At 42.2% G+C, this 27,994-nt stretch overlaps 1 protein-coding gene across 1 annotated transcript; it reads left to right on the top strand.

Annotated features, from left to right (window-relative positions):
• LOC117061115 lies at positions 1-27,641 on the top strand. The gene is made up of 7 exons (XM_033173803.1): positions 1-109; positions 5,962-6,077; positions 13,713-13,818; positions 22,735-22,878; positions 23,737-23,867; positions 25,930-26,100; positions 27,516-27,641. Exons 1-7 carry the CDS (start codon positions 1-3, stop codon positions 27,639-27,641), a joined length of 903 nt encoding a protein of 300 aa, XP_033029694.1.
• Positions 27,642-27,994: the final 353 nt, after the last annotated feature.

Below are 27,994 nucleotides of genomic sequence, written 5' to 3'. Positions count from 1 at the left end.
ATGGGAATCTATGCCAGTCACTTCCAAAAGAACGATGGTCAGATCCTTACGGCAATTACAGATCCATCTCAAGCCAACTGGATTGCGATCCACGCCGAGACCTGCAAAAGTAAGAGCATCACTTCTTCTTTTTTTAAAGCATCAGCCACTGCTGTGACTCACACCTTAATCTTCTCTCTTGGCCTCTGAAGGATAAAGTGCTATTTCTGTCCACACCAATAATTGCTGAACACATTCCTGTAATCCTTTTTACAGTACAGCATTTGCATGGTTTTTTTTTTTTTAAATGTATCCCTTCATAGTGACTTCATACGGTGCCTTTCACCCATTACATAGCCAAAATAAGTTTAATTAAAGGTATTAGCAGCATAATTTCTCCATGTAATAGACTGTGCTGGTTTGAGCCATTTTGTCTCCCCTTTAAAATCTGTTAGTTCTGTGAAAGGAGCTTTCGTGTGCATGCACACTTCTTTCACAAGAAAGCTCATACCAAGAACAAACTTAGTTGGTCTCTAAGGTGCTACTGGAAGGAATTTTTTATTTTATTTTATTTTATTTTATTTTATTTTATTTTATTTTATTTTATTTTATTTTGTTTTAACTATGGCAGACCAACACGGCTACCTACCTGTAACAAATTTTTAATATAAAAGAGCAGGTTTTGAAATGTCCCATGGAGAGAAACAAGTTATTTTTACATCCGGTAATAGGGTGTATACACATCCTACACATAAAGTAGAGCACTCTGCCTTGGGATAGGGTGCAGTTTCCATTGTCTGAAGCCTACAAAGTGATTTTGAACATGGTTCCAAAAAGAGCTGATATTGCAGGACGTTTGTAATTGGAATGAAGCAATTGTTATGCAAGATTGTGTGGTCAAGATTATGGAATGAGGCAGGGTATGCGGTTTGTGGTGGACATCCATTTAAGGCATCCAGCCCACTTTGCATTGTGCACATTTTTCGTGTTAGCCATGTGGACTGGAGAATGTGCAAGTCCATAGAGCCTTCAAACAGTGATGATGCTGAAAAACCGCAATGCACAAGGTTTAATGCACACGCTTTAATATTGCATTAGATCAGTTGATTGTGCCAGGGATGAACCCTGTCTTTACCATCTGTCCACAGTGCTAGGGGGAGATGAAGGAATAATAGATGAAAGCAACCCTGCACAGGTTCGTGATGGGTTTCCTTTCTCATGGAGTAAGCACAGAGCACCCCACCTCACCCCACGCCTGCTGCCAAACATACTGGGGATTTGGATACAGGTTTCCAACTGAGAGTGCTATTTCCAGATCCAGCATCTTTTGTTCTGGAAATTAAGCACTGATTAGGACTCACTCTTTCCAACTCAACAACATATCCATTTCCTCTGCATCCAATAAGCAGTGAGGCAACAATGGACAAGTATGTGCTAAATCCTCAACAGCTCTCTTGTGATGTGCTAAGTTACTGCACACATGGGAAGACCAGGGCGGGGGGTCTGGAAAGTGTAATAAAGTGTGAGAAACATTGCACAGCCACACGGAGAATTTATACACTTAGTTACTGTATTTGCTGGTTCCTCCCTTGCTGGGCAGCTTAAAGTATCTGAGATGTTTTCTGATTACAAAAGGTGCAACTTTTGATGGGAAGATGGGACAGCGAGGGAAGTGGCAATGTGGCAACATAGTCATTATGAAATGACATTTCAATACAGTTGTGCCATCACACACTTGGTTTATTACATCTGATGCCATTTATCTTTGTTTTATTCATTTATACCATACTTTTCAAGAGCAAATCTTTTTTTAAACTTTCCAGCTTGTTACAAAACAAATAATCCCCTCACCCTGAAGCAATGGCTAGTGGTAGCTCTGACTCCAGCTGCAATCAGTAGTTTTGCTGAAGCAGGAGGGCACTGAATGTATTTCTTTCCAGGCCTGACAATTGCCCCATCAGCAAACCGATCACAATTATAAATCGTACTGGGGGAAAGAATTGCAAAACAAGACATTACACACTCTGTCTAGTGTCAGGCTTCGGAGAATCAGATCCCTCCCCTGGTGGCAGTAAATAAGCAGATCAAATGAAAGGAGTGTTCTTACCAGATAAGTTCTTTAATAATCACAGCGAGAGACAAAGGAATGCACATCTCTCTTAAAAATGGCATCGCTCCCAGTAAAGTTTCACCCCCTCCGTCCCCATTAATCTATGCCACTCCTACACCGGGTAATCTGAGTTTATTGCTGTTGTGCTTTCTGTTCTATCACTTTCCAAGACCATCTAATCTTGTGCAAAGTGGGGGGTCAGGAATGCTGTCCCAGGACACCAAATCTAACCAGCTGTCTTTCTCTTGGCACTTCCTCTTCTAGCTGTTCCTCACCCAGTATTTCCCAGCTTTCCCCCTCTGGGCTATGCCCTTCTGCGAACCACTGCTCTAAATCAATACTGTCCTCCTGCCCTTGGGAAGGTTCAGAAAAGGGGGCCAGGCTCCAACTTTTCCTCCTCAGCCCAGTCCCTGACATCCAGTCATGAAGCAGTAAAATTGCCTTTTGAAATTGTTCAGCTTTGCAACCAATTTTTAGATTAATACTTGGCTCCTCTTCTTGAACTCTCCACAAAGATAAGAGGAGAATATTGGCCAGTTATTAACATACAATCCTATACCTGTCTACTCAGAGGAAATGCTACTAAGTTAAGTGCAATCCTATACCGGTCCACTCAAAAGTACTGGTAATTGTGCATAGGACTGAAACCCAAGGTTCAAAGCACTCTCAGCCAAAATGTTTGTTCTGTTGCCTTGGGCAAACCACTACAGTCTCTTTCAGGCATTGTGTTGTTGTTGTGTAGTTGTTTAGTCGTGTCCGACTCTTCGTGACCCCATGGACCAGAGCATGCCAGGCACTCCTGTCTTCCACTGCCTCCCACAGTTTGGTCAAACTCATGTTAGCAACTTCGAGAACACTGTCCAGCCATCTCATCCTCTGTTGTCCCCTTCTCCTTGTGCCCTCCATCTTTCCCAACATCAAGGTCTTTCCCAGGGAGTCTTCTCTTCTCATGAGGTGGTGAAAGTATTGGAGCCTCAGCTTCAGGATGTGTCCTTCCAGTGAGCACTCAGGGCTGATTTCCTTCAGAATGGATAGGTTTGATCTTTTTGCAGTCCATGGGACTCTCAAGAGTCTCCTCCAGCACCATAATTCAAAAACACCAATTCTTCTGCGATCAGCCTTCTTTATGGTCCAGCTCTCACTTCTGTACATCACTACGGGGAAAACTATAGCTTTAATTATACAGACCTTTGTCGACATTCAGGCATTGTACTCATATGTCAAAACAACATGTAAGTATGGATGAGCATGCTAAGCTCTGTCTGCTGTTGCCACCACCCTCCCTAAGTTGGAAGATGAACTTCCAAAGTGGAGAGCTTATGGTACTTGTGGAAGGTCCCCTCATAATTGGAATCCTCTGCAAATACCCTAGGCTCATAGAGTTGTAGATTGAAAGGGTCCTTGAGGTTCATCTAGTCTAACCCCCTGCAATGCAGGGATCATTTGCCCAATGTGGGGGTTGAATACCCAACCCTGAGATTAAGAGTCTCATGCTCTACTGACTGAGGAAATTCATCTTACCGCTGACAGAGGACAACAGGGACGATGCTTGGCATACTTGTCCCCACTCTCCCAATTCACATGTTGCATTTACACATGAGTAGAATGCCCAATGCATTATTTATTTATTTCATTCCACATTTTGTCCATAGACCTTCATAGCGGCTCATGACATAAACTAAAATACGGTAATTCACACTGTACGCTCACTAATAATTAAAAATGAACCTTTTTAAAAATATATATCTTGTGAACCACTTTGAACTGCAGATCTTTATTGGTGATTTATAAATGAATCTTAATTTATGACAATAGCAATGCTTGCAATTGATACTGTTGCCTGATGTCTAGAAAAGTTCTACACTACCTTCGGAACTGAAAAAAAAGCAGTTTTATTGATGCTGAAATGCAACTAAAAATGCGTGAATTGACTTGAAAGCCAGAAACAAAACCCCAAAATATGTCCCTTCTTTAGGACAAAGTGCAAACCAACCTGCTGCCTCCGAGATGTTGTTTGAATATAGCTCCCACCATCTCTGACGATTAGCCAAGTCAGCTGGTGCTGATGAGATTAGTAGCCCCAAACATATTGAGGTCTGGTGTAGACACACTTCTGATTCAATTTACTTGACTTTTTGTTACAAAAAACGAAGCAATCGTTCTTCAATCTGGAGAGAGGGGGTTGTTTAGCCTTGCTTAGATTCTTGTCTCTCCACAAAGCCCTGCAAGCAGTCTTCTACCCAGGGTGCATATCACATCAGCATTTCTTGATGCACATCTCCAGACAGAATTTAGTAATAAAATGAGCAATAAGACTCCTGTAGCTGAGAATGGGAAGACAACATCTGTCTTTCAAGCACATTCTTGTTGCACCAGAATTCTCTCAAGCAAATAACAGGTGAAGCTTCAGTGACTCAGAACCTCCTTTGAAAACTAGTGCTGGAGTGGGGGGGGGAATCACTTTCTTTCTTTTTTTGCAGCTGAGTTGGAATCTGCCTTGACAAAAATGCCAGCACCCACCCAGCAGTCATGGGGAAATGTGGCATGATCTCTTAGTGCAATCAAATGAAACTTTAACACTCGGCATGATAAAAGTCTGTAATTTTATTAGGACAAGTTATTTGCTGTTTACTGTCGTAACAATTGTTTTCTCAAAATTTATCTTCTGTACCATGAAAATAAATAGAAACAGTATTTTTTTTTTAAAAGCCTATTTTTTCTTTCTCAAACAATTCTATTTCAAAAACTTTGGTGGCAGTGGCAGTCTGGGGCCATTTCGCTTTCCTCTTGGTTGTTCTTTGCAGTAGGGTGATAGTGGGAGCACCCAGCTTGAATAAATAAGGGTCAAACTGGAGCTGACACCATGCGGTTAGCAATGGCACGAATAGCTTTTGAAAAGTAAATTGGTGGGGTGGCGGGCACTACCTTGGCATGGGTGGTGCCTCGATTTTTTGCCCCCTCCCTTGTGGTCCCAATGGCATCCCGATCCAAGCTTGACCTTGAGAAGGCTTGCTAGAAAAGACTACAGTTGCAAGTAGATATATGTGTTAGGAGTAAGCTGGAGCGACCACCCATTTCTGTGTGATTGTAAACGAGGGAATACATGGCCTAAAATCTGCTCTCGCTGGAGCTGGAGGAACTTATCTCCAATGGTGTCAATGGTATCCTTCTCTCCTGATAAAAATAGCAAGTGGGGTGGGGAATTTTCATTGACCCTAGCAGGGGGGGAAGGGGTTAAACTTACCCCCCCACCTCTGTGGCCCCAGTGCTGATTGAGCTGCTATTTACATTCTTTAAAAATGTACGCATTAACCGCATTAAACTTGGCCTTAATCTAATATAATTTGATTCATTCGAGGGTTGTTGTTTTTTTAGTGCAAGAGTGGGAAACTCATTTTGGCCTGATGGCCACATTCCCACATGAGCAAACTTTCAGGGGCCATATGCTAGGGATTAAGTGGCGAAAGTGAGTGGACCTCTAAGCTAGGAAGATGCACTGTCACAGTTAAGCACTTAAGGGAGGAGTTGAGCAGAACCTGTGATGGGTGTGGCTTGGAGACATTTCATGGCCTAAGGAGAGCCTCAAAGGTCAGAGAGACCCAGAGACTCCTCTCCCTGCTTTTAGTGCTAAGTTTAGGGTTTTGAGATTTGAGGACGTCCACCTCCCATACACAGTAGTAAATCTGGTTATTTTACATTCAACAGGGTGCTGCAGCCAATCACAGCTACCTGAGCTACCAGCATACCTGTATAACACATACTTGGCATATCCACACAATGTTACACCTAACATGTAATTAAAAATAAATAAATTTCTGGGGCGTGCTCTTAAAAACGGTTAATATTTTAATTTGCCTTCTTTCTCTGAACAGTGCCAGTGCCGGAGGTTCGAAGATGCTGGAGTAGGTTCCTTATGTTGCAGCCGGACCAGAAGGGGAACTTGCCTCGAATGCGCCTCCTGCAAACCAGCAGTCCTTTTGGCCAGAAGGTACAACCAGCAGCTGCTGGGTGAACTTTCCTGCTCTTTCTCTTAGATAAGGCCTGCCCAACAACAAGCAAGGGGAGAAAGGGAAGTCGTCCCGACAATCATTAGGAATCTCACACACTTGATAGAGATGTCACTGCAAAAGAGGTGCCCAGAAAACTTACGTCAATGCTTTACATGCATCCTTTCAGAACAATATTGGCTTCAGCTGACTGCTCAGGTTTTTGGCTCCAGGCTTAAATTCAAATCTTTTTTTCTTGCATTCATTTTCCAGTTGTGGGTGTCCCACTTCTAGAATGCTCTCCCAGGAGTGACATGCTTGGTGCCTCCATGCCCTTTCAGTTCTAGGCAAAAACCATCTTATTTCCCCTAGCATTTCCCTTGTAATGATTTGTTCAACTGGTGGTAGGTTATTGTTTTTATCCTACTGTTTCACTTGGCAGGCGCGATCGGCCGGCACCCCTTCCGTGCGGTGCAGCAACCTTTAAGGCTGAAGCGTGCGAACAGCAGCACAGACGCTGTGCTGCTGTTCGCGCGTTGCAGCCTTTTAAAAGTTGCCGCGCCGGCGGTGTCGATCGCGGGGGTGGGGCCTGCCCCCAGAGTGTCACCCTTCCCAGGGCGGTACCCGGGTCGGACCGCCCCCCCCCGCCCCCTTGCTCCGCCCGTATATATGTTTATCATTTTGTCAGCCTTCCTGGGGAAGTTTTGTATTTAAGGGCAGGGTATAATGGTATAAAATGAAACGGAAAAGCTGTTTAAAATAAAGGGGGGGGTGGAAGAAGAAAACATTGGGTGATATTCAGTTAAGTTTTACTCGGAGTAGAGTTATTGAAATGAATGGATCTAACTTAGTCACTGTATTTTGCTTGATTATAGTATTGCTATCTTGGAATGGCAATGCCAAGGGATCAAAATGTAAGCTAAGAGTTCATTTCTTCTTAAGAGTTTTAAAGTTGCTAGTTGGTGCAATTGCAGGAGTCACTCATGGTGGTTGAGCTAATTGACAGCTAATTAAGAACTCTTGGGGGGAGCCAAAGAAGTTCCCTTCAGCCTGAGTTTCTTGAGTATAAAAGAATGTCCAGTATGTTCTAGTTGCAGCAATACATTCATTTATTTTTAGCAGAGCAGAGCAGATTAGGCTTCTGCCTGACTGCTAACCAGACGACTCTGTACGTTCTTATTTATAGCAATCTTACTGCTAGAGTTTTGTTCAGCCTGCCCGCTTATGAAGTTTGCCAACTTCTTCACTTTCTGGATTCAGCCTACTTTATCCAAGCCACTTCTACTAAGAATTACCCCTACGGGTCCACAGTTTTACCTTGTCTTTTGTACTCGAATACTGCCCTTCCTTGGCAAGTTCTAGCAGAAATAGTCATTAGGGAAGGGTTATAGCTCAGTGGCGCAGTAGGTCCCTGGTTACACCTGAGCATTTTCCTGGGAACCCTGGAGATCTGCTGAGCTAGATGAACAATGTCTCATTCTGTACAAGGCCGCTTCCCATCTGTAAAATGTTGCAGTCTATGTTTTCCTGCCTTTGGCACTAGCAGTACTGGCTTCAGCAGATACTGAAGCAAAGCCAGGAGATGGACATTGTAATGATGTTAGAAGAATGAATAAGCTCAACTAAACAGTTATGGGGGTTGGAGGAGCTCATCATGGGTTTATTTTTGTTTTGTTTTTTGCAGAAGCCCCCCCCCTGCTCTTTGCAACTTTTGCTCTCAAAGCAACTTATGTGGGGCTCCCAGTGGTCTCCTATCCAGGCACTGATTAGGTCCACAGCTGCTCAGCTTCAATGACGCCACAGCCCTGCAGCTTTACAATGTTCTCTGCCCATTCACTCAGCCCCAATAAAGTTCTATTGGCTGCAGTCTAGAAAAAAAACAACCTAGTTTAAAGCAGTGTGTTTTAAACCCAAGGGGCATCACCGTGTTGGCTTCACTCCCCAGTAGACAATAGCCTTAAGAAAGAAGAGGCACTGGGTCATTTTAGCCAGGACAGGGAACATATTTTTATTAAGAGAGTTAAGAACCAAGCATGAATGTTTGTAGCCAGATGAAATAATAATCAGAGGCAGCGATTGCCAGTTGACCTACTCTGGTTAGTTCCACTGCTATTAATAATTGACAATAAACAATAAAAGCTCTCCCCTTATTAAAATGAGACAACTGCAGAATAGCCTGTTATTGCATAACGTCTTAATTATACTTAAGACATGAGAGCCTCAAAGGGAACATCATTTTATCAGCGTCCCTTTAAAATATCTGTCACATACACACAAAATAATCTTTGTCCATTGTTAAAGGACTAGGAACTGCTTTTGAAAGCTGACTTAGCTGATCCGTTGCAAATGTGTTGTCTGATTATAAAACCACATATTTAAATTACAATTCTTTTAGAAACAGGCCAACAATTTTACCTAAACACCAGTGATTTGTTTGTAGAATCTACTGGTTTATCAGAGGTTTACACCCAAGGTGAGCACGATAAGAAATATTTTTATTTGATTGTTAAATTTGCTATTAAAAAAATAAAGAAGGAAAATGGAAAAGGAAAAAATGACCACAAAAACTTCAGCTCGCATGAAAAGAACCATCAGCACATCCATCTTAAATTAAAACATACAAATTTATATAACCCATCCAGATGTCTGAAGAGTAGGGGCAGTTAAGTTCCTCAGACCATTATGTAATAGACAGTGGGTGTTTATCCTTCTTAGCTCATAGTATAAGTCTGTATCACAATCATTTTAAAATAATAAATAAATCTGATGTGAACTTTAAAGTGTGGAGCAGAGCCTCAGAACCATGAGAGGGTCTTGACTCATCTCAGTTTCATTTTTGGATGCGACCAGATAAATGGGAGATTATCTTGAATATTTCAAGGTGGATGCAGTTCACTTCCTAGCGGTAAGTGAGCCAGGAGTTGCTGAAGGAACAAGAAAATGTGGCATGATAATGTGGGGTCTCTAGCTCATGCACAGTAAGGCAAGTGTATGCGATTTAGGATCCAAGCAAACTTAAGAGCATTCCCCATTGCCATAGCTGCTGTTCCTTCTGTTCCCCACCCGCTTCCATAAGTTGACATGGTGGGCATCTATGTCTCCTCAGGGGGAAAGATTTGACAGTTGCACATGCATAACCTACAGTAGAGATGTTCAGCCAGTCAATGTTGTTTGTTGGTGCTTTGCAAATGAGGTGAGCGATGTATGTTATTCCCCCTTAAAAATATATTGTCCTCCCCGCAAAAAAGCTCAACAACTCTACTTTCAAAATGCTCAACAACTCTGATTCACCCCTAAAAGTTTAACAACTCTGCTCTCCCCAAGAAAAGCTGAACAACTCTGGTCAATCCTCAATGACAATGCCAGGTTTTTTTTTATATACTGGGAGTAGATCACATTCTCGTGGGAGTTGGACGGGCCTGACCTACAGCATTTATCATGGGAGAAGAGGGGCATTAATGAATTAGATAGTTAGCAGTCAAATGGAATGAACAATTCCATGGAGGTATCCAGTGTAAGAACTCTGCTCATAAATAAAAATTAATATGCATAGATTTTGAAAACATACAGCGAAAAAGATAAACCTACACAAGATGCGACATGCCTGCCGCTTGCTTGCAGATTATGGTGTCTCCTAATAGGAAACATTTCTCATTAGTGCAGATTCATTTACTGTAGATATATTTCAGTGGAAAGAAGGAAGGCACAAATTGCAAAACACCATTTTCGTGTTGAGGTACTTTTTTACCATTGTTAAACAGAATGCTTTGCGTATGGAACATTTACTCTTCACTGCTTTGCAGATAATAAGGAAATGAGCTTGATATTCATGACAATAAATTGAAATCCTTATTCCCCTAGTGTGTCTTTAATAGTGTTTTGGAAACCTATCTGGTTTTTAATTAGAGTCTGAGGAATTTATAATTGCTTTGCTGTCTGTGAAGCCAAGAAGTTGTTTCTTTCTAGAGATACAGAAAAGCTCCACAGCCAATCAGCCTACAGATCCACCCTGCAACTGAAAACAAAGATATTGGAAATAACATAGTTGAACTTTTCCACAGGTTCTTAATTCCACAAACCTGCCACAAATCAAGGTCACGAAGAAGAGCAACAGCATTTCAAAGCTGTTGGATCAATTGTATATTTATAAGATGTTCCAGCCTCAAGGAGTTTCAACAGGATTCCATCTGCTGTGAAAGAACAAAATCTAAAAATCGGTACACAGAGGGTTTGTTTACTAGGGAAAGGACCATTCTTAATTCTGTCATGCAGAAATTGTGAATTTCACTTTGCCATAGTGAACAGTTGCTTGCATTGCAACAGAGAATAAGCCACCACACATGAACTAGAATGACATGAAGTGAGACTTACCTCTTTACCTCCTTCAAATAGCATTAGATTAGAAAGGGTATATGTTATGATCCTGGCCTGCTTGTCATGGCTACTATAGAGCTCAACAGCCACTTTGGGAGCCAGGAAAATGTGTGCGTCCCCCTTCTCGTTTGTGTTCTGTTGTCACCTAGACAACCTTTGGAAGATGTAAGACTTCCTGACTTAACTAATGGCTCAACATTTTAGCGTATTTCATTCAAACCAAATGCGAGTAATACAGAGAATGGAATCCTCATCTTTGAATAAGCTTCCCTTGTTCGCTTTGCACAAGCTTCCCCTCTCGCCATCTCTATGGACTTGCAGGATTAGCTCCTGCCATAAGAGCTGCGCAGTCACCTTTCCCCAAAGGCTTTCGTTGTTTGAGGGCTGGATTCTTCTTTCCAGGGGAATTCAGATTCAAGCTTCTACTGTACTTGGAATTCTGTGGTCGCAGTCCTATTCCTGCTTTTTGTTCTCTGATCATGTCCTTGAAAAAGATGGAGAATTGTTGTCCGCCTCCTAGAGATTTCTAGACTCTATTAAACTGTTATTCAGGCAGGCATGTGGTACTCATACCTCCTCCACTCGCCTCCAACATGGTGGAGTTTAGGTTTTTGTGTGTATGTTTAAGTCTTGTTTTCTTTTATGTTTTGAATGAAGAGATCATACAGCTTGAATGCTTGCATCTATTGGACTAAATGCCTAGATAACACTTCCACTTCCTGCTTTTAAAAGAAAGTTTTCTTGGGGATTTTAAACAGGGATTTGTCCAATGAGGGGAAAAACCTTGCTTGGCCCTGGATGCCCCACAGGAGAACATTTGCAGTGGAAGCCAAGAAAAATATGATATTTATTAGATTTCTTACCCACCCTTCACCATAAGGTTCCAGGGTGGGTTACTACACACACACACACACACACACACACACACACACACACACACACTGTAAAATAGAAAATGTTCTATGAAATAAACATATCTCTCTATAGAAGAAGGTTTATTTATGAGGCAATAAACGATATCCTTGCCCTTCACAAGTGGTATTTCTGCAACAGATAGAATGTCGTTTGGGAGAACCTAATTGCAATGAAAGTATGAAAATGGGACATTTTTTTTATTACAGCCAGCCTGATATTTTTGGTCAAACTAATAGCGGAATGGAAAGAAAACCCATCTCCAAACTGTGACTGAACAAGAGAATTTTCTAAGAATTTCAGGGACTGAGGTGGGGAATTAGGTTACTTTACAGACAAGGTGGTCAAGGACAGTATTCCCCCCTCCTTATAATAATAATAATAATAATAATAATAATAATAATAATAATAATAATAATAATAATGTTAAAAAGTCTTGCTGGTTGCTGATCACAGCCATCAAGACTCACCAACCTCTTTGCCTTCTGGAGTTTCTTCCAGCAATTGTTTCGCTTCCTTTGCCAGTCTGGTCCTTGTGTAGTGGTGTTTCCATGGAGATTCTTGGCCCTATGAAGGTAAGCCATCCCTTATCCCTGAACATTCCTTAGAAATTTGCTCGCTACTCACAGAACTAGCTGTTCACAGAACCCAGTTGCAGGAATGTGTGCGGTGCAAACAGTCTTGCAAGTATGAGAAGGACCTCCAGTAATCGTTGCGCATCGTTAAAAACTTGGAACTGTAAGCCTGCTATATATTGGCAGCCAGGAGAAAACACATGTGGCCAAAGGCATAAAAGTTTTTGCCTTCGTTCCACAGATTAAGAATGGGAAGATTTGCGGTTGGCGGTTGAAAGTGGAACAAAAGAAACAGGGAAGCCGCTGATTAATGATAAGGAATATTTATTCTATATATTGGAGACTTTAATTGTTTCAAAGTCGAGTTCTCTCTCAGGGGCAATTTCTGAAGAATAGTTACAGCACATCATCCAGATGATATACTATAAGTATTTTTCAGCAGTGACCCCCCCCCCCCACCAAGGAAGAGAGTGTTAGAAATGTGGATAGCAACCAATCTATAGAATCAATATTTTTTTAATGAGAAAAGCAGTGTCTCTCCCCTGTTCCTATGTGCCTGCTGCTGTAGAAACAACACTTTTGTTTTGGTTTTTATCCTCTCAGCTTAACCAACCTTGGAGGGTTGTTGTGAAGATTAAATATTGGGGAGGGGGGAGGCAAGAGAATAATGCAAGATTCCTGCATTGCAGGGGTTGGACTAGATGACCCTCAATGACCCTTCCAATTCTACAATTTTTGGAACCCTTGGAAGAAAGGTGGGATGGAAAATTAAGAAGTATAAGTAACCGTATTTTTATATTCTGAAACACGACTAGTCTTTAGAGAAGAAAGAGCTGTTAATTGGCAAGTAATATAAATAATTACGTTTTGAAGTCAGTAACGATTGACTGCCCGGTGCTTTTAAATATATTTGGTTAACCTATTTAATAAAAGGAAGCAAAGAGGCAGGAAATGTTGCTTGCTTAGAATTTGATTCTAGTGCTCCCTCCTGTGGCAAGGGGAATGCATGTGCTGTCCTCTTAAAATAAGTATGTGCAAAGCATAATTGGTGCAACAGTCAAAGCTGCTACTAAACACTTCACATAGAAGAAATTGGCAGATATTGTTTTCATTCTCAAGCTAAGAGGGAGAACCAAGAAGAACAGAGATCCACACTCTAAGCTTCTGTGGCTTGGGCCCTGCCTTCTTTCTTCTTCTTCTTCTTCTTCTTCTTCTTCTTCTTCTTCTTCTTCTTCTTCTTCTTCTTCTTCTTCTTCTTCTTCTTCTTCTTCTTCTTCTTCTTGTTATTCTTGTTATTCTGTGAAGTGCCATACGCTTACACAGTGATGATGCTATAAATAACCAAAATAAGGAGCTTAATTGTTAGTTATATGTGTACTATAGCAAAAACTGTGTTCAACAATCATGAGCGTGTAGCCAATGGAGAATGCAGATGTTTGTATTGCAATGAGTGCCTTGCTCTGCATGGAAAACAATGTCATCGATACACAATGCATTGCTCAGTACTAATCTCCACTTTTGCTAATATTTGGGGGCTCAGGAAGGTAGACAGTCCATGCGGCACACAAAGCCGTGTCTTCTGACACAGGGGAACAAATAGGGAGGAGTGGCTGGATGGCCGCTGCTGCTGCCCCATAACACCTGTCATTTGAGGCAATTGCCTCACTGTGCCTAATGTTATGGCTGGCCCTGCATGGAAATTTAGGGAGAAAAATATTTAAGGTAGAGAAATCATTTATCTCCTTGGTTTTGAATAAGTTTGTCTATTTGTTTCAGTTGTTAAAGCAAATTCCGGTCACGGATGATGACCAGTTAACATTCCAGACTTACTGTAATGCTGTGTCCTGGCTATCTAAAAGCAGCTTGGAGACCAAAGTAAAAGGTAAGACATAATTCCAGGATTTATATTAGTCCTCTCTGTTTATTCAATTGCTCTTAAGCACAACATTCCGTTAGTTTCAGTGTTAAATATTGCAGTAGACACTATCTGCTGACACATTCGACAGAATCCTCGTACGGCACAGTATTATCCTTGTAGGATATGCTGGCATCTGATCTTGAGCTCTTATTTGCTGTCACAACAAATGTTAAGATACTGTCCCTAGCTCGGTAAGATAACAGCTGGAATATACTTAAGAAGCAGATATGCCTTTAGACTTTTTCCTTTCCTTCTTAACGCTGTTAAACATATAATAAGTTTGGGCTACTGAGAGATCCATTCATGTCATATCTAAGGAGGGAGGAGAAATTCATTTCAGTTTGCATTTTAAGGGGAACCTGCCATATTCACACTTTCTGAAACAGTGCAAGAATCAAAATGGAGGCATCCTTCGAACTTTGCATATCTCTGAATTTTGTACACAAAGTAATGTGCACAAATATGCATTTACTGGGGGAAAGTTTGCATAAAAATGCAGAAACAGATGAAAATAACACAAAAATGCATTATATTATGCACTTTGCAAAAAAAATGTATATTAGACAGAACTACATCAAACCTGTGTACATAAGGAAAAAATTCACACTAAAATGCTGGTGAATTTCCAAGAGTTTTAAAAACAAATCACAATTGAATGTGGTAATATGGAGAACTGAACAAGACTGGGAAAATAAGAAACTGAGAGAAGCTTAAACTGACAGATTTATCCAACAGTCATTATGATGAATCTATATGATACCCAATCAAGGGTTAATGTTCTTGAGAAAATAATAACTGAGGAAATGATTAAGACTGATATTTCACTCACAAAACTAGTTTTTTTGGAAAAAAAATAAAAGCCACCTATTGTATTCTCTGCATTGATTAGGAATGTAATTGCAGAACGTGCTATTACAGTGGTACCTCAGGTTACATATGCTTCAGGTTACAAACTCTGCTAACCCAGAAATAATGCTTCAGGTTAGGAACTTTGCTTCAGGATAAGAACAGAAATTGTGCTCTGGTGGCGCAGGGGCAGCGGGAGGCCCCATTAGCTAAAGTGGTGCTTCAGGTTAAGAACAGTTCCAGGTTATCAGAACACCAGTAAAAAAAGGTTGAAAACAATCTAAACATTTCAAGAGATTCATTTTCCCCCCTTTATGGAAGCATCTTCCAGAATTGTGGCTTTAGTCATGACACCATCACAACTCAAATAAATGTGTTTGTCACCCATCAAAGGCTGCTAGCTAGGATGGCTACGGTCCATCTCTACAAGAAGCAGGAAGTCTCAGTTGCTGTTGTGCTCAGATCCTTCTTACTGGCTTCCTATAGACTTCTAGCTGGCTACTGTGAGAGCTGGATGCTAGACTTGATGGGCCATTGGCCTGATCCAGTAGGCTCTTCTTATGTTCTATGAAGAGTTTGGATTTGATATCCCGCTTTATCACTACCCGAAGGAGTCTCAAAGTGGCTAACATTCTCCTTGCCCTTCCTCCCCCACAACAAACACTCTGTGAGGTGAGTGGGGCTGAGAGACTTCAAAGAAGTGTGACTAGCCCAAGGTCACCCAGCAGCTGCATGTGGAGGAGTGGAGACGCGAACTCGGTTCCCCAGATTACGAGACTACCGCTCTTAACCACTACACCACACTGACTCTCATACTAAGTACTTAAAGAATCTTCTACAGGGTTATCTTCTGGCCCAAACAAAAGAAACCAGGTCAGAGACTATGCAGAATAGACCAAGCACTATATTATGTCAAAAATAATAATAAATGAATCATATACACAGAAAGGCAGAGCCCCGGAAGAAAGAGCAAAGGAAAAAGACCTATCTATTCAACAATGAAAATTTGAATAGGTGGTTGCACCCATATTGGTTGTAGCCCAATTCCCGCCTCATTGTGGAGACGTTTATGGCCTGGGACATCAAATCAGCAAGTGCCCTGTGCTGAAAATGAGAATGAATGTATGGCTATTTCAGTACTGCAGTCTGCAACCTATTGGCAGACTAAGAGTCTGAATAAGATAGGGGCTTTGCGTTTGTAAATCAGCCGAACTCCGGTCAAGTCCAGGGAGGTTTGCTGGCTTGCGTGGGATGATTATACAGAAGCAGTCATGTGTGGTAGTTTTGTCGTGTTGCCGGGGGATATTCTTCTATCCAGTATTTTGTTCTCCAGGGATCACTACCAATTTTCTCTGTAGTTTAGTATTCATGAAAAGTTGTGTCTTGTGTCTCTTGGAATGGAAAATGTCATTTACTTTTTGATGGCATCTACATGTTTTCAGACACGGGTCCCATTTATTTCAATGGGACTTGCTTCCAGATGAGTGAGTAGAGATTGAAGCCACAGGGTTTTCTACTTTACTTGCTTTTTGCACTCTAATTCATCACTGGCTTGTAGTCCAGGGTTTACCCACTTCCTCATGTGTATTGCATTAGGTTGTTTTAGTACATTCTGCTGTAGAATTAGATCAGGACTTTTATCGGAATGATTTTATACACCAACAATCTTTCCTAGGCATGGGGCTGGATCCTAAAAGGGTAATCTTAGTTCATGAAATTATCATCCTCTCTTCTCCCTTGCTTCCTTGTAACGTGGCTATGTGTTCTACATTACAGAGGTCCTCTTCAAGCTCCAGGGAGGGTCTCCTCCTATAGTTGGTTAATGATAAATTCTATTGGATTAGCCTTCTTGGGAAATCCAAGAAACATGTTGAATAACATTATACTCGGGCATCACATTGCTGTAGGTATAAATCTGTTGCCCACGTTCAGCTGCTCTGCATTCAAAATGAAATTATTGATTCATTACCCAGGCTTGGAAGGAGTGAAGAACTGCTGAAAGGTTTTGCTTTTGAAATACCTGATGGGATTAGCTGTCTCAATTGAAAAACCCAGGAATACCAGTTTTGAAGTGCAGAGTTCATTTGATTAATTAAAGCAATTACAGCACACAGTGCATTTCCTGCAGATTAATGGCCAGATGGGGGAAACTGATATTCTGGAATTTTGCTTTGTTTTGGGCTATTACCTCCAGCTGGCTGCTGGACAATCCTTTGCTGGAATGACTATTATTGCTATTAAATCATTTTGTTTAAAAACAACCAAACAGGAATAACTGCTCCTTTCTTCTCATAACCCCAGCCCCAGGCAGACACCCAGCGCTTTACAGAAATGATATAGCTCTAGGGGCTTGGCCTTCTCTGTGAAACAAAAGACTGTAATCCAGTTCTTATCTCACAACGTTTTCTAAAATTATTTCGCCTACAGTCATGGGAGAAGAAAGGAGCTTTGATTGAAAAATATGGACGTGGATTTCTCAGGAGTAACTTCAGTTGTTGTGTGGTTTCTATAGGTTATGACATGTAAAGCCCTAAGTGGCTTAGAACTGGGATATCTGAAGGATCATGTCTTTCCTTATAAGCCTACCCATCAAACTTCATTTGAGAGCCAGTGTGGTCCAATGACTATGTATTGTGTTGGACTAGATGCTGGAAGACCAAATCCCCACTCAGCTACAAAGCTCTTTGGGTGACCATGGGCCCACAATTACTTTTCCACCTAACCTACCTTACAGAGTTGTTGTGAGTAGAAATGGGTGGCTCTGTCATTTAAAAAAAAAGATTCAACAGATATACATCTTAGAAAAAGAGGAAAAACAACAAACAAACAAAACACAGAGACGTTATGGACATGGTAGGTATATGAGAGAAAAATAACATAAATATAGATTTTACAGTACTGTACTCAGTATATAAATAATTTCCGGGCATCCATCTGTCTCGGGAAACAGTGGAGGAGTGTGCCTTTTGGGATGAGTTGAAGCTGTTGGACGGTTGCAGCGCCTGCTGTGGCTGTAGAGACTGATGTGGGAGAGATGTTTTGTTGCAGCTGGGGCAGGTGAAGGTGTCCCGTTGTGCTGCTGCAGATGCATCACGGTGTTCCTTCTCTCTGCTCTCCTCCCAGCGGTCCTTTCTGCTCTGGCCACTACTTTGTTTACACAGTGTCTCCAGGCACTGTGGTCATCTGCAAGGGATTCCCACATGGCAGGGTTGCCAGCATTGACACTGGGACTAGATGGCCCTCGGGGTCCTTTCCAACTCTATGACTCAATGAGATGAGACATTCTAGCTAGACAAAAATGACCAAGGAGCAAAGCAGGGCCAATCAGGAGTGTGGCCTGGGAAGAGTCATGAGTGGCAGATACATAGGGCACTTGGTTCCTGAGCCTGAGGTTCCCCACTCCTGCCAAAGTAAATATGCCTAGTACTAGTTCCTCCTATACCATATATCCACTCAGTTTTGGTGCATTTCTCCTCATATATCGACAAATAATAAGATGACACCTGGATCTTCCTAGCTAGGTCAGCGTCAAAGACTTATGAGTGGTTCACTTCATGCTGGAACATGTCTGTAGGGTTTTATGCTTTCGTGTACTAAAGCAGTGAGTCTGAAGATATTAAATGATATATTAAGGACCTCACATCACCATCATTGACAGGAAAACATATTAATGAAGGAATGGTAGGGACTGGAATTCAGGATTTCTACTTCTTTCTTTTTAGCAAGGGTCGTTGCTGTGGGGGCTTACATGCTTTAGGGACCCGCGACTGTGTTTGAAGCTGTTTGCTGCAGCTGTTGATCCATATGGGGGTGATAGATCAGACTAGGATGCAGGGGCGTAGCAAGGGGGGGCATAGGGGACGGACCGCCCCAGGTTCCATAATGGAGGGGGTGACAAATTATCAAGGAACAATTACTGCCCTACTAGGGCGGTTCATTAAAAAACTTTTTTTTTAAATGCCTGCTCCAAAGGTCTTATCTTACTATACTAGGGATTATATAGCTATATATGAAATTTCATGCATATCGGTTAATATCTTGACCCTCCTCCACCAAAATAGCTGTTTACTTGGCTGTTCTCCTATGGCGTGAAGGCTGAAATTTCAGTTCAGTGGAGCACTTACTGTTCCCAACCCTAACCCTGTGGAAAGCCATCTAATTAGACTTTAATTTGATTTTGAGATGTTTTTAGGAGGTAATTTAATTATTGTTTGATTTTATACCAATGTTATGTATCTGATGTAAGCCACTCCCCGGACTTCGGCCGGGGAGGGCGGGATATAAATAAAAGTTTTTATTATTTTTATTATTACTTGTTATTATTCCTTTGTAAGAAAATGTGAAATAATGTAAAACCATTTTTGCAGGGGGGGAATCAATGGGGGGTGTGACAAGAAATTTTCCGCACCGGGTACCACCTGACCTTCCTATGCCTCGGGGGGGGGGGTGTTGACAATTATTTTTTTTGCCCCGGGTACCAATTTACCTTGCTACGCCCCTGCTAGGATGTTCTTAGTTATCAAGTTGTTAACAGCTGCACTAGATGCTTGATGGGAAAACGTTAAGGGGCAGCGAAGATGCACCTCCGCGATAACACTTTTGTAGTTTTGGGGTGCTGGATTCTGTGTTTGTTTTCTTTTCTCTCGGAATAAGATGAAGCTTGCTTGGATTCTTGCAAATCTGTGACAATGAAACAGCAACAAAAACAGATAGCCACAGAGCCCCCCAAGGGCCATGGCAGATACTAATGCATCTTTCCTGCAGGCTGAAGAATTATTCAGATGTGCAGCTAGCAGCTGACGTCCGAATAAAAATTCATCAGCCCGACTGTACTAACTCTGGTCACAGAATAATGGCGTCAAAAATAGATTCACCAGTCACTGTTAGGCATTGCTTGATTCTATAGGGTGGCTATTTGAGAATCCCTGATAAGGTTCGTTGGCAAGGCCCAGGATTTCTGAGTAGTGCAGAGCATTAGTCCGCAGTATTTGCGACACAGCCTGGTATCTCTGACCAGCGTTGAAATGTGGGCTTGCATCATGAGACTTAAACCATGAAATTGACTCTTATATTCCAAATTAATAGGAATTTTGGATTACTGCCAGGCTTGCAAGGAGATTCACACTTCAATAATCTAGATATCCTCTGCTGAAGGCTGTTTTTCAAAGAAGAAAACTGAGCTGTGGGGGAGAAAAATAGAAAAGAGAAGCTTGGGAGTATGGCAACATTTTAGCAATGTTGGAAGATTCAGGCAGCTGAATAAAGCAATTAATAGAAAGGGTAGAATACTCATGAGTAAACAGAGAGCTGATCGCACTGCATTTTAATTTCTCTTAGTTTCCATTGAAATCAATGGAGCTCACTTACATCATGGCTCACGTGGCCCAATGATCTCAATGGGAATGAAGTACAGCTTCCATTGTTTGGATCCACCACTGTGTGTTAAATTTACTTGCAAACCATTTTCAAATGATGAAGCAGGTTTACTTATTATTGAGCAATCAGTTGAATATTGCCTGTATGTTTTCCCTTATGTCTCCAGCAAATAAACAAACAAAAGAAGAAGAAGAAGAAAAAGGTTTAAGCTCAGTCAGGCCAGAGTTACGTACTTGATTTCTTTGAAGGGAACAAACTCAAAGCACAAATGTACTTTCCTTCCTTCTTAGAACGTTGATCTTTTTCTTAGAAGGGGAATGGAAGAACATCTCAGAGGCCAAGCTTTTGTGGCTTATCTCCTATTACTAGCTAGCCCTGTTTTCAGAATAATAATAATAATAATAATAATAATAATAATAATAATAATAATAATAATAATAATTTATTTCTACCCCTCCCATCTGGCTGGGTTTCCCCAGCCACTCTGGGCGGCTTTCAACAGAAAATTAAAAACAGAATAAAACTTCAAACATTAAAAACTTCCCTAAACAGGGCTGCCTTCAGATGTCTTCTAAAAGTCGGATAGTTGTTTATTTCCTTGACATCTGACGGGGCAGGTGCCACCACTGAGAAGGCCCTCTGCCTGGTTCCCTGTAACCTCACTTCTCGCAGTGAGGGAACCGCCAGAAGGATCTTGGTGCTGGACCTCAGTGTCCGGGCTGAATGATGGGGCTGGAGATGCTCCTTCAGGTACAGTATACTGGACCAAGGCCATTTAGGGCTTTAAAGATCAGCTTGTGACCTTGCCAACACCAGCAATGCCATGCCTAGGGTGGTTTTTCCCCTCCAGCCAGAACTCAGTTCTGGCACGTCTCAGGTGGGTGGGTGCCCTTGCCATTCTAAGAGAATGAAGGAGGTGTTCATTGTGAATTCTGGAACCTCTTTTTCTAGTAAAATAGCACTGGTTGTGCCCACAGAAAAAGTGCCAGGTTTGAGCTCAAGAATAATCACACACAGTTCTTGTATCTTTTGAGATCCTGCCCCTTAGCTCAATTAACTTGCTCCAACATGGGAAACTTGAGAGAACCCCCTTTGCAGATTGGCTTTGCTTAAGAACAAATCAATGGTTCTTAGAAACATCAGTTATTGACAGGATTTTGGGGGCACATCTGGCTTTTAAACCAGCCAATAACTTTTTGTTTGTTTTTACCACATGAGTGGTAAGCCCTTTTGTTCAAATCAATAAATTACCGTCATTCCACTCTAATTCCCGTGATGCATGCAAACAATGCAATTATCCCAAATGAAGAAGATACAGCATCTGTGATTTCACCGAACTCATAAAAATGATGACGCACATCTAAAGATTTATTGATTTCCCAAGTGCATGCTTTTCTTTTTTCCTTAACAAAATTGGTGGGGCAGAGGGTGATCAGGCTTGTGTCATTGGTACACAGGAGTTTAGCTTTATAAGAGTGGCATTCTGATATTGTCACCAGAGAACAATATTGTGAATGCTAAGCTTATATTTGCCTTGAGGCCAAAGTCAATTCTTCTTGAACCCTTTCTGGCTAAATCTCTTTTCTTCTGTCTGTGTGGTATTGGATGAAAATGCTTAAGAGAAGATTGTTTTCCTTGCTTCCCCAGACCAAAGTCCCATTAAATCCATGATTGAAGCCACTACCACAGAGGAGGGAGGAGATGCAGAGAATGGCTATGGGCTAGACCCAGAGCTAAGTCACCCATGAGGCAAGGTGAGGTGACCACCTGGGGCAGCAGGATCCATAGGGGCAGTAGATCCAGTCTCCAAGGAATTATTCACCCACTGCCTCCTTGCCCTGCCCCCCAAAGCTGTGTCTACAGTGGCCTCTTGGTGAACAGACAACTCCTGCTAAAACTGGTTACTTGCAAAAGAGGAGTAGTTTCTGTGGCGGTGCTGTTTGGTTGCTTCAGATTCCATAGTGTGATGTGGAAAGCTCTTCAGAACCTGACTGTTGATGCCAGGTTGCTGGCTAACATCATGTGCCCCATCTATGACTTCTTGCACCATCTAAAACATTGGTAGGCAAACTAAGGCCCAGGGGCCAGATCTGGCCCAATTACCTTCTCAATCCGGACCGTGGACGGTCCAGGAATCAGGGTGTTTTTACATGAGTAGAATGTGCCCTTTTATTTAAAATGCATCTCTGGGTTATTTGTGGGGCATAGGAATTCGTTCAATTCCCTCCACCAAAATATAGTCCAGCCCCCCCACCAGGTCTGAGGGACAGTGGGCCAGCCCCCTGCTGATAAAGTTTGCTGACCCCTGATCTAAAATGTTCAGAGATCTAGATGGGCTCTTTAATGTGACCCAAGATTGCAGTGCTGTACCCACATGATTTTAGCCTCCACTACTGCCAAGCAACTTGTTAGATGGAATCCATGGCACAAAATCATCCTGTTCACTCTGTGATCCATGACTGGTTGGAATTCCCCATGTGAATAATCTTGAAAGGTGGAAGTATCAGTAATGCGGGGGACGGACGGACGGACGCCGACAGGATTTTTTACTTCTCCAAAATAGCCAGTAATTCTAACTAAAAATAAAAACGGGGAAAAAAATATTTGGAGCAGATTTAGAAAATAACCTCCAGTTTGTTTTTCATTTCCCTTGCTTAGGACTATACCAAACATTATTCTCTGGCATTATTGGCAGGGAACAACTCAGAGGTTTGCTGCATGACTTATATCCTTTGCAAAGTTGCAGTGCCGTTGATGAACTTTCTGCTGCTTTCCTCAAGGAAGTGGATAAAGACAATCAAGGTAGTTTGCTGACTTTTTGAGAATATTGATTGAAGAAATGTACATTCCTGCGTCCATGATGTGTAGGATGCCATGTTAACAGGAAAATTAAATTGACTGAAAGAAGCTCAAAAACAATGTATTTTTTCCATAAAGGATGTGACACAGCACCATCTTGTGGATTCTTCGTTATGTGGCAAACAGAAATGAGGGGGAGTTTGCAAAGAGATGTGGTTTCCAGGCTTATTTTACTTTTACATGACTCAACTGAAGTCAAGCTGTTCCTGTTAATTCCAATGAGACAATTAAGAATGCACTCACTTTCGACCCACTGAAACCAATGGGGCTTAAAAGTGCTTAACTATGGCTAGATCGTGTTTATTATTTTAAAACCAAAGCATCATATTCTGTCACTGCTGTTGCTTTACATACATAAATTTGCAGTAAGTGTTGTATTTATGTATGTAAATACATAAATTACTCTGTGATCAGAGGCTATACTCTACGCAGAACCCCAGTGTGCAAACAGCTTTCCGGCATCCGCAAGGACTTTCCTATTCATGACAATTCCAGATAAAAATATGCACTCATGTGCAGCTATTGCCCCTGACAATTCAGTGAATAGGGAGTCCTGCTCTTCCTAGGAGTTGTATCTCCAGCTCTGAATATCTGAAGAGCTTTGGATCAGAGCACTTTTTAAAACCAACCTTCCTTAGTGGTAGAATATCCATAATGCCTTGGGAACTTCCAGACTGGGCTACAGTAATGTGCTCTGTGTGGGGCTGCCACTGACGAATATTTAATAACTTCAGTTACAAGATGGCACCCATTGTCTTGCAGATAAATAGCATTAATGTAAGAAGAACATTTTCTCCTTAGGGTATATCTCTGAAGATATGTTTGTTGCCTGGGTTCTATCCTTTTCAGAAGAAATAGTCAAATCTACGCTAGATTTTCCAATAATACCTCCAAATCTGACACAAATTGAGCATCCTACTTCTTATCTGAGTGTAAGTAGACATTATAATTTATTTTTAAGATTTCCCTTAACAAAAAGTTGTCACTTTTCACTAATAATAATTTGTGGGAGAAAAGAAGGTGGTTACCAATCCACATTAAAGAATATGCACTTGACATAATGTAACAAGATTATATCTGTTGGGCTTTTAATATCTCTGCACCCAACCAGCAATATGAGTACAGTCAACATCTCTTTCCAGAATTCTAATAAGTCCACATATTTGCAAAGCTCGTATCTGTTAAATACAGAGAACCACAAAATGCCAAGGCTTAACAGCCTTCTGAAGGGTTGAATGGCATTCTTATTGGTCTGGCTTTTGAAAGATCAAATTAATTCAGAAGGATGTGCGTGAGAGAGAGTACAATTCTAAACTGGATGCTTTTGATCATTGTCAACTTTGTATAAATTCTAAATTGTCTGCTTTTGTTTTGTGTATCTATTTGAAGTACACTTAGTCTGACCCAAGGGCTTGAGATGCAGTAGAAATGGCAGGTAGGGCTCTTTGCTTGGAGAGCATATAGAACATGTCTCAAATCTTGTGGAAATCCCAGTACTATGTCCATGTAGACTCTTGACCTGCTCCTAGGGAATCATGGATTTTAAAGAGAACTCAGCGGAACATTCTGAAATAGCATTTTGGATACCATCTTGTCTTGTGATTCAAAGCGAGATGTGGCCAACCGTTTTGCCAAAAGCTGCCAACAGTTACTTGCATGAAGGGATAAAGTGCTTAGAAAGCTGCAGTGAACCCACACATCTGGACCTACCCAGACACACATTTGTTTCTCCCTTTGTCCCCATCATCTATTGTGTGAGGTTCCAGGAGCTGAGGAAGCCTGTAACTACATACAGTGACACCCGTGCAATTTCATGAATGATATGAATGGGAGGAGCTGCACATGGTTTGGGCGGGGCCAGAAGCACAGCCCTATTACAGCGGTACCTCAGGTTACAAACACTTTGGGTTACAAACACTTCGGATTACAGACTCTGCTAACCCGGAAGTAGTACCTCAGGCAGGGCTGTCTTAAGCATATGCAGTGCTGGAGTGCAAAGATCTGCCCGGTGGGCCCCGCCCCCAGCCCAGCACAACAAACCAGCCCGAGGCGTTGGTGTCAGCGACTGAGCCAAGCCAGGCACCTCGTGGTGTGAACAGCATGCGCTGGGTGGGCCTCTCCATGGCCCTACGCCAATCCCAGGCATGCAGGAGGGCGCAGCCAGCCAGCCAGCCACCTCACCGCTTCACTGGCTCGTTTGCCCCCGAACTTGTGGTGCAGAGCCGCCAGCAGCAGAAAAGCCTGCTTTGGCGCTCCAATGGGCAGGCTCTTCCCCAGACTCCAACTTTTGGGCCCCGGACTCTCGGCCTGGTGCCCCTGAGAGCCCGGCGCCCAGGTGCCCCACACTCCTGGCACCTATGGTTAAGACGGCCCTGACCTCAGGTTAAGAACTTTACCTCAGGATGAGAACAGAAATCGTATGCTGGCGGTGTGGCAGCAGCGAGAGGCCCAATTAGCTAATGTGGTACCTCAGGTTAAGAATGGTTCCAGGTTAAGAATGGACCTCCGGAACGAATTAAGTTTGTAACCAGAGGTACCACTGTACATCATTCTACATGCTCTGTCTTTTCACAGAGTGTGAAGGGAGTGAAAGAGAAATATACAAGGCTGTTAAATGCAAACCCAATAACTTCCTAGAATTTTTTATAATATGGCTACTGTTTAGTTCTCATCTCGGCATGCCTTTCATTTTTTTCAGAGTCTTCTGTTCCAACCTTTACTCTTATTTCATCTTTTAGCAGTGGAGTGTTTCTACAGTTGTCTAATAGCATATATATATTTAATCCAGTAATTAACAACATCCAAGGAATTAAGCTGCAGAATAGATGGAATCAGAATGCTTTAATGGGTTTCCGCTTAGCAAGGTCATTTAAAATATAACTTTATGTTGTTAACCAATCAGAATAAAGTTCCTAACCAGAAGCTGAGTCCATCGAAGACCATGTGGCTCACCCATAAAATGCAGTTCTCTAATAATCCACTTTGTTTTTACAGATCACCGCAAATACTCAGGATAAAGAAGGACTGAGTGACCTGCAACTTGTTAAGGTGGCCACAGAGATAGCCACAAGAAAAAGAAACTGGAGGCTTCTTGCTAGTAAGCTTGGCATTACAGAGAAGGACAACTTCCATTTGGTGAATGAGCATGGGAAAACAAAGGAACAAGTAAGTCATATTTGGTGTGTGGTGTGGATGGGTGTGGAATCTTTTGCAAGTGTCAAAATCAAATTGAGTCAGTAATTATAATAAAAATGCAACAGCCGTGTTGAAAAACAAAGAGTGGCATACCTGTTAGGCTGGTGGAGAAAGCCATGTATTGAACTGTTCCAGTGGCAGGATACTTGGGCACTAAGCATAATCCAGAGGGGCCTAGCTGGCAGCAAGATGTCCAATACAGCCCATGTTGTTTCAAAAGAGTGTGGCATTCAGATGAGGTCTTCTAGAAGAGATGGAGAACCTGTGGCCCTCCAGATATTCTTAGACCCTATCAGCCCAGGCCAGCATTGTCAGGGACAACAAGAATTGGAGTGCAGTAACATCTGGAGGGCCATGGGTTCCACATCTCTACCTCCTGTCCTGATGGAGGAGTTGATGACTTCTGAAGCTGTACCCCCCCTTAAGAGAGAGTGGAATGGACTCGAAGGGGCTGTGTGCTAGCTTGGAAATGTGTGCATCTCTGACATTCAGCATCCTCCTTGTGTGCCTCTTGGTATTTCCAGCGCGGGATTACACGAGGGAGCTTGGATGTTTGGGAAGCTAACTCATGAGGAGGGGCTCATGCTGCATGCTTCGTTGTCAGAGTCCCCAACCACAGGGCTGAAGTCCTTTCCTGAGTCATCTTCCCTGGAAGAGCAGAACAGCTGGCTTGCCTTTGCATGGTTACTGTGACAAGACTGGAAGCAACTGGGATTTCCAGTCCATAGCTCTGGTCTTATGAACTTCCTATAGGAAGCTCACAAGGGGGATCTGAGCGCAGAATCTTCCAAATGTTTCTGTGAAAGACTGCTTGGTTTTGTAATGTAACAAACATAGGGAAACTGCCTCAGACAGAGTCAGCCCAACCTAACTCAGTGCAGATGTGGGAAACCTGGGCCTTCCAGACATAGTTGAACTGCAACTCCCATCATCCCTTGCCATTGGCCATGGACTACCAGATACTAGGACTGCTACTAGGGTTGATGGGAGTTGTAGTCCAGCAACATCTGGCAGGCCAAAGGGTCTGAACCCAATCTATACTAACTGGTGGAGGTTCTCCAGGGTTTCCAACAGGAGATATTCTCAACTCTGCTGGGAGATGCCAAGGATTAAAATTAGGGGCTTCTGCATACAAAGAAAGTGCCACTGAGCAGCAAGGCTCCCTCACAATCCCATCAGTTTGTAGCCCCTCACTTTCCCGCAAACCAGCAGGCTTGAGGCTAATGAAGTGAAATGAACAGATACAGTACTGATATATGAGATGTTATATGGTAGATATAGGGTAAAACCAACCATATGACTGTCACAAGATTTTACTGCTTTTCTATAGCTGTTGAGAAAGGTTCAGGGTAATATTTTGGCTCCCCTTTTGTTTTTATGTGCAGATCCTGAAAATGTTACTGAGCTGGCACAGAGCATGTCAAGGAGCTCCTCTTCCTATACTTCAAGCAGCCCTGCAAGAAAGTGGCAATGTAGACATTTGTAACGAAGTGTTCCACTTGAGCTTTTAATGCTAGGAGAGGATAGCTGTTTTAAGATGGGGTGGGTAAGCTTTCCCAGCCTAAGGGGTTGTACTCTTTTGTGCAATGCTATTGTTATATATTTGTGTAACCCCACCCCCCTTTTCCCCTGATAGGGACTCAAGACGGCTTACCATAGTGCACTGGTTTTCAACATGCTGTGTTTCTCTACTTGGGGCACATGTGTTCATGGCAACATGTATCAAAAGGATACAATGCAATACATCCAAGGCAGAATAGGCTAGACCTGTCCACCTTTAGTTTTAATTAAGTCCATTGAAATCAGCTCTGTGTGTGGATTGTTGTTACCATGTGCAAGGCTGCAGCCCATCTTGTTTGTGTAC

This window comes from Lacerta agilis, chromosome 16 (assembly GCF_009819535.1).
Source record: "Lacerta agilis isolate rLacAgi1 chromosome 16, rLacAgi1.pri, whole genome shotgun sequence".
NCBI classification, from domain to species: domain Eukaryota; kingdom Metazoa; phylum Chordata; class Lepidosauria; order Squamata; family Lacertidae; genus Lacerta; species Lacerta agilis.
The sequence above is the reverse complement of the archived record's forward strand: the minus strand, read 5'-3'. Positions and strand labels throughout refer to the sequence as shown.